The 13,539-nt window shown below is 46.2% G+C and overlaps 2 protein-coding genes across 9 annotated transcripts; one reads left to right on the top strand and one right to left on the bottom strand.

Annotated features, from left to right (window-relative positions):
* Positions 1-6,414: 6,414 nt before the first annotated feature.
* Positions 6,415-8,254, top strand: LOC136482545 (B3 domain-containing protein Os03g0622200-like). Its single transcript, XM_066479760.1, has 4 exons — positions 6,415-6,658; positions 6,959-7,460; positions 7,544-7,794; positions 7,882-8,254. Exons 1-4 carry the CDS (start codon positions 6,530-6,532, stop codon positions 8,158-8,160), a joined length of 1,161 nt encoding a protein of 386 aa, XP_066335857.1. The 5' UTR covers positions 6,415-6,529; the 3' UTR covers positions 8,161-8,254.
* Positions 8,255-8,726: 472 nt separating this feature from the next.
* Positions 8,727-12,369, bottom strand: LOC136482520 (uncharacterized). 8 transcript variants are annotated; one of them, XR_010765107.1, is made up of 5 exons: positions 12,171-12,369; positions 11,729-12,088; positions 10,908-10,976; positions 10,100-10,151; positions 8,727-9,178 (listed from the first exon to the last, which is right to left on the bottom strand). XR_010765107.1 is itself a non-coding variant. In XM_066479740.1 (3 exons), the coding sequence occupies exons 1-2, from the start codon at positions 12,326-12,328 to the stop codon at positions 11,956-11,958; spliced, it is 291 nt and encodes a 96-aa protein (XP_066335837.1). In that variant the 5' UTR covers positions 12,329-12,369; the 3' UTR covers positions 8,727-9,178; positions 11,953-11,955. The 8 variants fall into 8 exon arrangements, 2 of the variants coding, with proteins under 2 accessions (XP_066335837.1, XP_066335845.1); XR_010765115.1 differs by having other exon boundaries at positions 11,953-12,088; XR_010765106.1 differs by lacking the exon at positions 10,100-10,151.
* Positions 12,370-13,539: the final 1,170 nt, after the last annotated feature.

The following is a 13,539-nucleotide window of genomic DNA, read 5'->3' as shown; positions in this document are numbered from 1 at the left end:
ACGCCCTCAGTTGCTCTACCCGCAGGCGAGGTAGGGCCCCTGCATCCCCCTCAACCTCCTCGTCGAGGTCGTCTGTTGGGGTAGCCCCTCGTGGATGCTTTCGATGTATCCCTCGGGGGTTCCTTCCATGAAACATTCTTGCGAGGGGTGATGGCTTCCCCTGTTAGAGTCAAGGTCAGAGGGCGACTCTGATTCTCCCGCAAGGTCATGGAAAGATTCTATGATGTATTTGGCCATCCACACAAACTCGTCGTTCATAGGGGTGGGGGCGTGCGCTGCGCCACAAGGTGGCCAACGGTCTCTGCGATGTTGCACAGACCGAATGGGAGCGCTATCGGGACACTCCGGATGACGTATTCCAGGGAGAGCGGCTCTCCTCTAGCAAGCTACATCATGATGTTGGTGAACGAGAAGGTGAGGCAGCGTAGGTCCTCCCAGGACGGTCAGGGTCCCAGGAAGGCGCCGAGCTAGCGCTCTAGCCTCCCATAATCAAAGCCGAGGAGTTGGTCACTCTCGGGGGCACGGGCCTCCGGTTCGTGCAGCTGCAGCTCCTCAAGCGCCTCGATGATCGCGTCGAGGCCGGCAGAGTGGAGAGGTTGGACGGCGACGGGAACCTACGCCAACTCTCCCTTCGTCGTAACGATGAAGTCTAGGTTCCCAAAAGCACATGCGCGCCCAGGACACAGCTGACGCCGTGACTAGCCATCCGATGCCTGATGTGGACGTCGAGACGCACAAAAAAGCCCCTACCTAGCGTGTTAACTGTCGGTGTTATCAGACCACCAACGAGTAAATTTGTATTTGCGTGTCTGGATTGAATGGTGTGCTCGGAGGACATAAGGGTTTATACTGGTTCAGGCAGAACTTCTCTATGTCCAGTTCGCTGCTGCTTATGTTACCGGCACTTGGTTTGCAGTAGGAGTTACAAACAGGCGAGAGAGGAAGAGGATCCCAAGTCTCTGGTGGAAGGAGTGAACGGGTGCTGAGAGCTTGCTTGCCACTCAGCCATGTGCTCGTGTTGTGCTCTTATGTTTAGATCCCCCTCCTTGGGGTGCCCTGCTTTCCTTTTTATAGACAAAGGGAAAGCGCGGGTTACAGAGGAGGAAAAGTAGAAGAACGAGAGAGAGAAGAAGGCTTCTAGGGTTGCTGGGTCCTTCTCCTTCATGTGGATCCCGCTGATCCTATAGACATCAACAAGGATGGCTCCATGTTGTGGCCCTATTCATCACTGGCGCCATACGCAGGCATCATTTTCCGGTCATGGCATTCCACTCCGTCCCGGCGGACGTCGTGGTGAACTGACGAGCCTGTCAGCGTCCGTACAAGGATTAGGCAGAACAGCACCAGCATGCCCGACACTGTTCTTGATGTGAATCCCTAGGTATGGCCTATCATGGCCACGGGTTACATCGAGGCGTGCCAGCCTCTTCCCTGGCATCTGAGTTTTGACCCAGGCCCATACGCTTGGACCTAAAGTGGTTGGCGACGGTATGGGTCCTCGTCGGACGAGACAGAACCCGCGTCCTCAAGGTTGGGCGGGGCGGAGCCCGTGACCTTAGGTGAGATGGAAACCGCGTCCTTAGGGCTGGGCAAGATGGAGCTCGCACCCAAGGGGTCAGGCGAGAAGGAGCCCTCGACCTCGAGGTCGGGCAAGACGGAGCCCGTGGCCTCAAGGTCGGGTGAGATGGAGCCCACGACCTTGGGTGAGATGGAACCCGTGGCCTTGGGTAAGACGAAACCCTCTCCTTGGGGTTGGGTGAGATAGAGCCCGCACCCAAGGGGTCGGGCAAGATAGAGCCCATGGCCTCAAGGTCGGGCAAGACGGAGCCCGTGGCCTCGAGGTCGGGCGAGACAAAACCCACAGCCTTGGGCGAGATGGAACCCGCGGCCCTGGGGTCAGGCGAGACGAAGCCCGCACCCAAGGGGTCGGGTGAGACGGAGCCCGCGGCCTTGAGGTTGGGCGAGACGGAGCCCGCGGCCATGGGGTCGGGCGAGACCTTTTAATACGTCTCGAGCCATCTGGGGAAGTTAGCGTGGGCGCTAACTTCCTTCACGCTAACTTCCTTGCTTTGTGTATCCCTAATATCGATACCTGACAGGTTGTTCACAGTGTTTTATCCACACAAAACAAGCTCCAAAAGACTAGGCAAATGAGTGACCCATTTTAGGTGGGAGCCGACGCGGGACGTAAATAAGCGTCCTCTCTCTGTCCTTCTGTGTCTCCACGCAGGCGCCAGGCCCACCACCATGAGGGAAGGGGACGACCAAAGCCTGGTCTAGTGAGAGCAGCGCCTTAGGGTCGCAGCACCGGAGCCGGCTCAACGTGGATCGGAGCTGAGGAAGGGGGTCGTAGGTGCCACTCTGGTGGACCGTAGGGCCATGCTGCCAGTGCTGCTCTGCCGGCGAGGGGAGGAGAGGGCGGCCAGATCTTGTGTTGAGGAAGGAGGTCGCAGGTGCTGCTCGCGGTGGGGATGGAGGCGGCTCACGCGCGGCGGCTCTCACCTGCGACGGCGCTTGCGAGGCGACGAACGAAGGGGCTACGCCGCGAAGGGGCCCACACCGGGGACGCTGCCAGAGCTCGTCCGCGCGCCTCGCTGGATCTCACGCCGAAGCTCCCAACTCGGTGGCCTCTCCTGCATCGGCGCTCTGCCCGCGACGGTGCCCGTGAGGCAGCGGACAAAGGGGCTGTGCTGCCAAGGGGCCCACACCGGGGGCGCTGTCGGAGCTCGGCCGTGCGAAGGGGCGCCACACCTCGCTGGATCTTGCAGCTCAGTGGCTGGCCGTGGGGAGGATGAAGATGGAGGAGCAGGTAGCACTGGGTGGAAAGAGGAGGAGGTCGTTGTCGCGGAGGTGCGCACCGGCATGGCGAGGTGGGTCCACGGTAGGGAGCCACCAATGTGGTGAGGCGGGGCCGTGGCGGCGCACGGCCAGCACGGTGAGGCGGGTCCACAGTAGCACGCGACCGGCGGGGAGCGGCCCGATGCGGCGAGGCGGGCGACGCTCGGCTGGGCGACGTTCCGGGCTTCTCGTTTTGCGTCGGCTGTTGGAAAAGGAAAGTTTTGGGTCCGTGACCCTTTCACTGTGCGCTACCCAAACCATCGAATGCCTCTCGTTTTTAGGTCCGGGCTGTTGGAGACAGTCTAACCACGTCGTTCTCTAATCTGAATCGAAGCTCTTCGTCCCTACCGGCCCACCACTGCCAGCCTTGCCCACTATCCTGACCAGAGGCGCCCTTCCACGAGCTGCACCGCCCACTGCCAAACCCTCACCCCCTCCTCCCCGTCCTCCCTTAATCCTAATCAGACGATGAAGATGTCGTTTTCTTTGCCCCTCGCCACTGGCTCTGCCCATCCGGATGTCTCACACCGCCCGCTTGGCGACGCCCCAACCGTCTCGCGTGCCGCCCCCAACCTGCCACCACCGTTCGGCTCCTCTCCCATCTGCGGCCACAGGGCATGGTGATTCTTCTATGAAAATCAGAAATTTCCAACACCAAATCCCCCCGCTGTTGTTGCCTCGTCCATCGCCACTGCCCTACGGCGTCGCCAGCCGCATGGCCCACTGCTCCCCCGCACTGGGCTACCTCCACCCTTCCTTAATCTTAGGAAGAATACACGTATCGCGTGCAGTAGCAACAAACTCGCATTGAATACAAATTTTGGGTGAGTAGGTGACTTCACGTTTGGATGTATTGGCGGAGAGGAGTTATATCATAGGAAAAATATAGGTACTAGAGAATTAACAGAAGAGACTGAGAGAGAGAAAAAAGACAAAAGGATAGAACCCGTGAGCACACATGAGGTTCTATGTTATAGATCTTAGAGCGTCTCCAATTATCTAACTTAGAGCTAGCTCAATCATTTTTTTAATTATTTTGAATAGTGGAAAACACAAGAGACTAGCATGAACTCAAGAGATAGTCTCGCATTTTTCACGATGCATTCCTCTCTCACAACACGATATTCAAGGTCCCTTGCTGCTGTCTCTCTTCTGCGTATTAATTAGCTTAGAGCTAGTGCTAGCTGATACTGTTGAATAAGTCCTTAAGATCTTTAGGCTAGCTCCAATAGTAAATTATATGGTCGCTCCAAGCACATTGTTTCGTATTATTTAATAAAAGAGAGAAATATTAGCCCTCAAGAGCTAGTGTGATACATACATTTTAAAATTATATGAGGATGTCATTTGTTATATAGGGCTATTCATGTACTTATAAATTGACTTAGAGCTAGCACTGTTAGCAACTTACATCATTGAAGGTGCCCTAACCTTTCATTTCTACCAACGATCGTCCCATTATCATGTTCATTTTTTTTTTCCATAAAGAAGTTCTTGGAAAATTGACTAACGAAGGCAAAAATCACAAAACAAAAAGATACACATTGCGAGAATAGTGTGACGCACGCATAGACCATTTTGCTCTGCAGTGCGTTCGTCGGATACCACGTACCTTTTTGTAGTTTCAATGCGTAGTCTCTTGGGGCCAGGGAAAGGAAAACAGACCTAACCACTACCACACATGTCGTTGCTTCCGCTTGCTACTTTACTGCAAATGTCATGTCAAGTATATTGATACAAACGCATACTCTCCCTCAGGCCAAAAATAGAAATGCATCTTATTTTTCAAAAAGTCAAATTATCTCAACTTGTTAAATATATAAAAATATTAATATTTATGATATCGAATAAACATTAGATTCATTATGTAATATGTTTTCATATAATATTATTTTATTTAAATTCAGTTAAACTTTAAATTTATTAACTCATCAAAAGGAGAGAACTAAAAAAACCTCGATCTGCGGGGTATGATGGGCCCTCGGTTTTTTATTAAGAAGAAGATCTTATCACGGAAATCTCCAAATCCCAGCCACACCCATACACAAAGGTGAGAATTAGAACATATTCCCTCTGTCCCTAAATATCAATCGTTTTCGTTTCTCGAGAAACAACTTTGATTAAATATATATTAAAAATATTAATATTTATGCTATATATTTAGTATCCTTAGAACGATCTTTGAATCTAGTTTTTTAGTAAATTTATTTCAAGATACAAATGTTGCATAAGTTTTTTATAAATCGAGTCAAACTTAGAGCACACATAACAACGACGACAGTTATTTAGGGACGGAATGAGTAGATAGTAGGATACAGTTGCCAATTATTGTTTCGCAAATAACTTGAATGTTAAGGCATATCTATATAGTAAGATTTAAACACAATGCAGAAATAACCTCTGCAAATAAAACAAACGCTCAAACTTTATAATTTGATGGAATCAAAATATGCTTTTTCAAACTTTTTATAAAACTTATTGAATGGATTCCAGTGCCTCAAATAATAGCACTTTGATCAAGTTTAATGCACTTTGATAAGACTACTTCTATGTAAACCAGTGAACAAGTTTAATTTATTTGAGAAGTGAGTATAGTTCAGTTGGCTAGATTAATTAATTGTGGAGTCGTGCAAGTGAATCTTGCATACTCGTGAGTCTTCAGTCATGATACGCACTTGCAGCTTCAGGTCCCTTTAGAATACGGGATACATTTTTCTTGTGAAAAAATAACTAATTAATTCTTGTCAAATTCTTGTAGGATCTCTATGAATTTCTCTGTTCCAAAGAGGCTATCAATTAAGAGTCACTTCGTCAATTTCAAGATCTTCTAGTCTAGTGTTTTGGAGGCGTTTATATAGGCAGGGTGTGCTTCTGTGTATTACTAAAGATGAGTTTTACACATGAGTACGTGAAACATATTTACGTTAAAAGAATTGGGTTTCACTGGGATATGGCAACTTCATAATTAGGAAAGTTTACGGTCATATATGGAATCATGCGTTTTTCCAAGAGAAATATTTTCAAATAACTCTACTGCATAAAAAAAAGGGCGTACCCAGTTCAGAGAGCTCCCGCTCTATGTGGGGTCTGGGGAATGGTGTTAGTGGCAAGCCTTACCCTCGCCTGTGTAATGTGAGGAGACCGCGACTCGAACCCGGGACCTTCCAGTCACAGACGGTAAGACTCTACCGCTTGCACCAGGCCCGCCCTTCATATAACTCTACTGCATAGATGTAAATAAATACTCCCTCCGTTTCAAATTATAATTCATTTGACTTTTTTATCCCAAGTTTGACCACTTGGCTTATTCAAAAAATTTGTGCAGACATAGTCAAATTTAAGTCATTATTGAACAACTTTTGTTAATAAACCAAGCCGCAGCCAAAGAAATGATATTTTGCACAAATTTTTAAATAAAACGAGTGGTCAAAATTAGGGTAAAAAATCAAACGAATTATAATTTAGAACGGATTTAGTATAAAAGAACTGGTATTTTGGTCGGCCAACTTTCATCTATTTATTAGCCTCTGAAGTCCCCACACTCAATGCTATCTCAACGCCGAGGAGAACTGTAGAACCTGATGTCTCTGAGCTCCCCTGCATCCTCCATTCAGCACTTCCCTCTCTGCTTTTGTGATCTCACATTTTTCCCTAGCTAATCTCTCTCTGTCTTCTTCCGGATCTATAGAATATGATGAAGAACCTGGACAAGAACTGCAGGATTTGCATGGAGTGGCAAGAGCATTACTACTGGAACCACATGGCCGACGACATGAAGCATTTCTTCAAGCCTATGGTCGGGGACTTAACTGAAACCATGGTGAGAAAGAAAGCATCTCAAGCTTCCCTTGCATGCGTTGCTCTCCATCTGTGATTGAATGTGTTAGGAATCCACTTCCCTGGGTTATTTTGGGCGTGCATGTTGGTATACGCAGAGGAAGATTGCTGTGTTCTTCACTTACGGTGTATTGCTGTACAGAAAATTTCAGCATTCGCATCTCAATAGGCTTTCTAGCTTCATGCATTTCCATAGTAATAAGCTTAAGCATGATTACTAGGTAAAGAAAAGAAGAAATGTGTCACAGAACCAAAAAAAAAATAAAAACTTATTTTGTTGCAGATCATACCTGCAAGATTTGCAAATAACTTCAACGGCCACATCTCTGAGGTCATCAGTCTGAAGTCCCCAAGTGGCAAGACATGGAGCATCGGAGTAGGCAGTGATACCGATGAAGTAGTTCTCCAGTCTGGCTGGAAGGAGTTCGTCAGCTCTCACAGCATCGACGAAGGAGACTGCATGCTCTTCAAGTACACCGGAGTGTCCTCCTTCGATGTCCTCGTGTTCGACTCGAGCGGCTGCGAGAAAACATGGCCCCATTTTGCCCACAGCAGCAGCCATGGGTACGAAAGAATTGAGAGCTCTGCAGGGCGTGAAGGACCACGGCTTGGCTACCGTAGATTCAAGGGAGGCCAAGACTGCACCTGCACACCGCAGTCGCTGCCAAGCGATGGCGATGAGGAGGATGAGGATGAGGATGATGCGCATCTGGAGCTGGCACTTCACAAGAATACCAGCAGGAGCATCCCCAAACGATGCAAACGCAAGCTTTACCGTGATATTGGTAGGTGAAAGATAGAGTATCAGTATCTGATTGTAGAATTTTGTAGTATCACTGTGAAAAGATATGATGTAATGTACCTGCAGAGCAAGTTCATGGTGAAGTAAAATATGATGACGAAGATGATGCTGAGCTCCACCATGACGGTGGTGGAAGTGAAAGGCCTGCGAAGACAGGGTACTACTTCTGCAAGAACGGGCCGGTCAGCGAATACCATCTGACGGAGCAAGAGAGGGAGGAGATCTCAAGCATCCGCGTGCCTGTAGAGCCGAGGAACCCGGTGTTCGTGCAGGTGATGCATCCGACCCATCTCCCCAGCACCAAACCCGGTGTGGTAGTAAGTAACCTCCCTGGCTCCCTTCGGAAAGACATTACTACTGCCAGGCAAAAACTCGACCTGCTGCTTATTCTGTTGGCCTTTCAGGGCATTTCTTCAGAATTCGCGGACAAATACCTGGGAACAACCTCAAGGGACGTCATCCTTGAGAGATCCGGCAGCAAGGGGAAGTGGCACGTCCGCTTCAACCGCAACAGGTTCAGCCGTGGCCTCACCGGCCGCGGATGGAGCGAGTTCGTCGCCTACAATGACCTCCTCTGCCACGACGTCTGCCTCTTCGAGCTCATGATGAATGGCAAGCGGCGGCCGACGGTGACCGTGCACGTCCTGCGCAAGGTGCGCGGCGCCTTTGTCCTGCTGCGCTGAAGACCTTGCTCCTGCATCCTGCCAGACTCAAGTCTCTCCTCTTTCTGTCTCTCTGCGTAGCGCGGTTACTGTGTGTTGATGTTGCCTACCGTGTAGTTTGGTTACTGTGTTGAGCTGCAATTACTTTTCAATAAGCACAAGCAGCTCCTATCTCCGTATGTTCCTTTGATTTGTCAGTAACTTCTGGCGGAGTGTTTGATCTAGTTAAGAATCTGTTGCATTGTGCACAGCTCGTTTCATGAGCTCGGTACAAAGCAACACTTTCTTCTAGCTGATAAAACGCACAACTCACAACTAGTTTCGTGAGCTCGTAGAAAGGAACGCTATCTTTTTGGCTCATAAAAATCTCTTGCACTGTGCACAGCCGGTTTCTTGAGCTCGTTCAAGGTAACACTTCATCTTTCTTGCTGATAAAAATATGTTGCATTGTGGACAACTGGTTTCAGGAGCTCGTACATAGGACCACTATCTTTCTGGCTCATAAAAATCCATCGCTTGTGCAAACTGGTTTCATGAGCTCGTAGAAAGGAACACTTTACACCAGACAACATGGTCCTGAGACATGGTAAGAAGCACGAGCACGCAGTGGAATCTGTTAACACGTCGAGGCATCATGGGAACAAGGTAAAATGAAACCTTAGTTCCAATCGATGCGAAACAGTGAATAGCAGGCTTACATATGATTATTTATATAATAAGTTGCAGCAAGTACACTGTCCGTTTGCCCATACGAGGTACTACGAACTCTGCAAAATGCTGGAAAAGGGACGCAAGCCCGACGAGTTTCCAAAAGATGCAACCTCCAAATAATCCTATCCTTGCATTAAGTCCCTAAAGGACGAGCCTGGTGCAAGCGGTAGAGTCTTACCGCCTGTGACCGAAAGGTCCCAGGTTCGAATCATGGTCTCCTCGCATTGCATAGACGAGGGTAAGGCTTACCACTGACACCTTTCCCCAGACCCTGCACAGAGCTGGAGCTCTCTGCACTGGGTACACCCTTTTTTTTTGCATTAAGTCCCTGCAAAATAAATCGGAAACGGTAAGCCAAAAACTAAATTCATACAAAATTATATCAGAATGCAAAAATAATTATAATATAACAACAGTTCACATACTGTTTCTTTTATAAAAAAAATCAAACTCATTGAAGGGCATGCTAAGAAAAACAAAAGGAGTTGTATCTCATTCAATATAATCCAGGTATACTGTCAATCTGTAGTGCTACTGTGGGGAGGGTGGACAAGCAGATGTCTCAGAACATAAGTATAATGGAGGACCGAACGTAGCTCGGTTGGCTTGCTCGCCGGGTGTGCCAGCGGCCGGGCGTGAGTTCGATCCCCAAGATCGACACTCGCGTGCCTCATGGGGGCCCCCATAATAAATTTGCAGGTCATGTGTATCTACATCCTCACGCGTGGATGCGCCACAATGGTCAGAGTGACGTGCCCGTCACGTGTGAAGTCAGAAGACTTCGAATATCTCTCAGCTACGTGCAGCCTCTTCGTGTAGGTGTAGGTCTAGCTTGCACACTAGGGTGGGTGTGTGTGAGTTTGTGTGCGTGTGGTGGTGTGAGTTGGTGCTTGCGTTCAGATACTACAACTTGTACTCGAAGAGTGGAGGCATAAAAAAATGGAAAAAAAAGAAAAAAGAAGATAGATTTTCTTAGACTAGATGCAGTATGACATGCAGGACACTACACAGACTTCATGGTACAAAAACCTGTACTTAACAGTATTGACCTTGACAGACATGGCAGGATATAGGCTCCTCAAGTTCTGTGATTTTACTTTCAACAAGATATAACTGTTTCTTTTAGCCTCCCAAGTTGTCCCAGACAATCAATTTATTTTAGTTGTTTGCATTCGATGAATGGTTTCTTCATTAGATTAGATACATTAACAAAGTAACAACAAAAATATCTTGCTTTTCACAGAAGCACCTTTTCCATGGTTCAAAACTGCTTCCCAAGCATCATGCATCATAGCCATTTCCTAACAGATCCAGACCACAAAAATCCTCATATCAATCTTATTATTATAAAACTAATTATTATGAGCTAATGCATGTGGAGACCATTGATACAATAATCGCTTGCACATTTTAGTCTTAAAATTTGACCAGCAACGCAGCACAATAGTATTGGGACAACCAAAAGTGTATTTCACACTTGCAGACCATATGAGTATGCAGTTTGGTAACAGAAGATCAGCAAAATCGTATTGCAAGGGCAAATACCTGGACACATAAAATAAGTTGTGAACCATTTATGCAAATATGTGCATAAGTACAAAGGGATTCCCAATATTCTATAAATAATGGATGTGCAGTAGTACTAGCACCGAACCTTAGAGATCGATAAACATAACAATGGCCAAAATCACCAACATCTATAGTGCACCAAGACTATGAAGTTCACTTATAGTTGCATACATATTTGTTAAAAATAATACCACATTTGGGAAAACTTCAAACATCATCAAAACCAGCAGTGCAGCACAGATGTAAGCAGTTTTGTAAAAAAAAAATATTTTCTCTAATATCATTTAGAAAACGATTGAACAGGTTTATCTAGAAGTTTGAATACTGCTCAGACCCACTTCAAGCAGTAAAATCAACATCCGAATAGGACACAACCTCATAATACACTAATCCAATGAAACAACAATCTCTCAAACTCACAAATAATGCATACTATATTCTTCTAATTTCTTAACACAGATAACACACAGGAAAATAAAAGGACCTACATCATCTTATGCAATAGGATACGAATCATTCTGTCTCATCTCTTCATCAACCGTCTTTCCCATTTTGGCCTATCAAATCCCAATTTTGAGTTCTTGTATTAGTTGTCAAACAACTTTACAAAGAACAAAGGAACGAAGGACAAACAACAAACTGCTATGATTAATACAGTCAATGAACAAACAACGGGTAGGGAAGACAACAACACAGCCTTTTATTCCCAAGAAACTTGGGGTACGCTAGAGTTGAAACCGAACATGAGCAAGAGCAACCAACTTGACCAGTTACATAATTAAAATTGATCAAAAGGTTAACAGCTCTAGAAGGGCAAGATATTAATTAAAACAAGTAAAGAACCAATAAGCACTATCTAAATCACTATAACAGAGACATTGTGTGCTTAACCATCCTCTGAGAGCGTCCTGATCAGAAAATTAAAAAAGATAAGATTTTTTTCATGGCCGAATTTGGGTGTGGGAGCAAAAGTAAAATCCATATATATTTGTTGCAGAAAGATTTTCCATTTCCCCAATTTGTCATGATGCTGAAATTCACTTCCAATCAACTGGCTCCAAGTGCTGGTAGGTGATAATGCACATTTTTGGCACACAAGTGCCACAGCAACCCATTTCCACCCAAAACCCACCAGGAAAGGTACTCAACGGTCTAGTTCTAATTGTTAACATGGAGACATGGACAACATTTCAACAATCAGTCTGAATCAGAACCATGACATAACCATGCAAGAAAATACAACTAGACATATTCCCAAACTAGTATTCCCTCCATTCCAAATTGGAATGGATGGAGTATGATTTAATACCTCAAGCAACAATCCATTCCTGGTTCAGCTCTGCAAAATCCTTACGCTATTTCCCATGACACAGGGCCAGTCCTCCCAAGGCACATGCAAATAACCATTGCATAACACGAATTGAACAAATATAAGGATTTCAAATCTTGGACGAAAAGAGCAATCATAGGTACACACGGATACACAGTATCATAAGATGATGAAATCGACATATATGATGCATAATCACTAACTTGCTAGCGATCCTGACAAGTGCGGCAGAAGAGGGTACCCTGGGAGAGCTCACAGCACGCCCGCACGCTCGTCGCCGAGTGCCCGGTGAGCCTCACCACGACCGCCGCTGGGGACCCCGCCATCGCCGCCAACGGCCTACAAGGATCATAACCAACCAGTCACTCCCCATAAGATCGCATCCCCCACGGCCTAGGAGTCGGGCACCATTTCGATTTACCTCGCGGTCGCGAAGGCGAAGGCGGGGACGGAGCGGCGCGGGGAGGCAGGGAGTGGAGCCGCCGAGCGGAGGCGCGAGGCGGCGGAGGAGGAAGAGGATGCGGCGCGGGCACGGACGGCGGCGAAGAGGGAGCGGGAGGCGGCGCCGCGCCAAGCCATGGCCTAGGGTTTCGTCGGAGGAGGGAGTGGATTGCGGACTGCGGAATTGCGGAGGCGAATTTGGGCGGTTTAGGGTTTTAGGGAAAAGATACAGTACTGGGCCTCCGGCCCATTAAAATCGGCCCATATGTCTGGTGAAGATCCGTTTCCATTAGGTTGGGCCATAACTATTTTGAGGAATTTCTCCAAAAAAAACTATTTTGAGGAATCCCAATTGCCAACATTTAGTTTAGGCTATGTTTGGATGCAAAGTATTTTTAGAGTATTGAATAAGTATATTATGATTTTGTAAAATGCTTTGGGTGCTTCAGCGTGTTTGGATATAATTTACTATGTAGTTTCTAAAACCATGATTTTAGCAAAACTGTAGTTTTTATGGAGTTTTAGAAATTTCACACATGACCTTCTTTTTTCTAAACCCCGATTGTGTATCTCTTTGGTTTATAAACCCACTGTTTTATGATACTATAATTTTTGAAAACCATATCTTCCAAATAATCCCTTAGATGTATTTCCTAGGTTTTCAGCGAGTGGCAACAAGCGATCTTAGGAAGAACATAACCAAAAGTCCTTTATTGTAATATTTGTTTTAAAGGTTGCTTTCAGTCGAGTTATTTGACTTTTGTACCGTATCTGTTTTCCTTTACAAATATATATGAGCCACTCCTTTAAGTTTTCTTCATTAAAGTTTCCTATATACATTCACCTAAAATTGAAGTCGAGCTAAACAGTAACTAACTAGCAAGTTGGCTCGCAATATAGCACACGTAGCTACTTTCCTTATTGTAGCATTTGTTTTTTATTCAAAAATCATTTCCAAATGGTTTTCTTTATTTGTTTGATTGTAATTTTCTTCTCTCGATGCATGTCTACTATATCCATCAGCATGAACTCCAACCCTAGCTTTGAGCTATTGCCATCTTTCTTGTCTCTTCCATTCTTTTCCATTCCTATATATCTTGTGATTTACCGCTTGTCCATTAATTTAAAAAGTATATATCAGGATTGCAATATTTAATAATAGTTCTTATCTATCTTTGAATTATGCATCCTACCTTGGTCATGTTGTACATGCACATACTAGGATGTTCATGTTGCCACTATCATAATTTTAATTTCTTCTTAATTTGAATATGAATTAGGTGCCTGTAAATTAATTCATGTCATTATTAGGGCTTCTCTGGCCTGCCATAGGATGAGAGCGAGGGAGC

The sequence above is a fragment of the Miscanthus floridulus genome, chromosome 1 (assembly GCF_019320115.1).
Source record: "Miscanthus floridulus cultivar M001 chromosome 1, ASM1932011v1, whole genome shotgun sequence".
Lineage (NCBI taxonomy): Eukaryota > Viridiplantae > Streptophyta > Magnoliopsida > Poales > Poaceae > Miscanthus > Miscanthus floridulus.
This window is presented reverse-complemented; position numbering and strand designations above follow the sequence as displayed.

Bases quoted from the DNA above. Each gene is read 5' to 3' on its own strand.
- LOC136482545 (XM_066479760.1), top strand. From the start codon at position 6,530: ATGATGAAGAACCTGGACAAGAACTGCAGGATTTGCATGGAGTGGCAA. The intron at 7,461-7,543 runs GTAGGTGAAAGA...ATGTACCTGCAG, and splicing joins CAAGCTTTACCGTGATATTG to AGCAAGTTCATGGTGAAGTA. The intron at 7,795-7,881 runs GTAAGTAACCTC...TTGGCCTTTCAG, and splicing joins GCACCAAACCCGGTGTGGTA to GGCATTTCTTCAGAATTCGC.
- LOC136482520 (XM_066479740.1), bottom strand. From the start codon at position 12,328: ATGGCTTGGCGCGGCGCCGCCTCCCGCTCCCTCTTCGCCGCCGTCCGT. The intron at 12,089-12,170 runs GTAAATCGAAAT...TGATCCTTGTAG, and splicing joins TTCGCCTTCGCGACCGCGAG to GCCGTTGGCGGCGATGGCGG.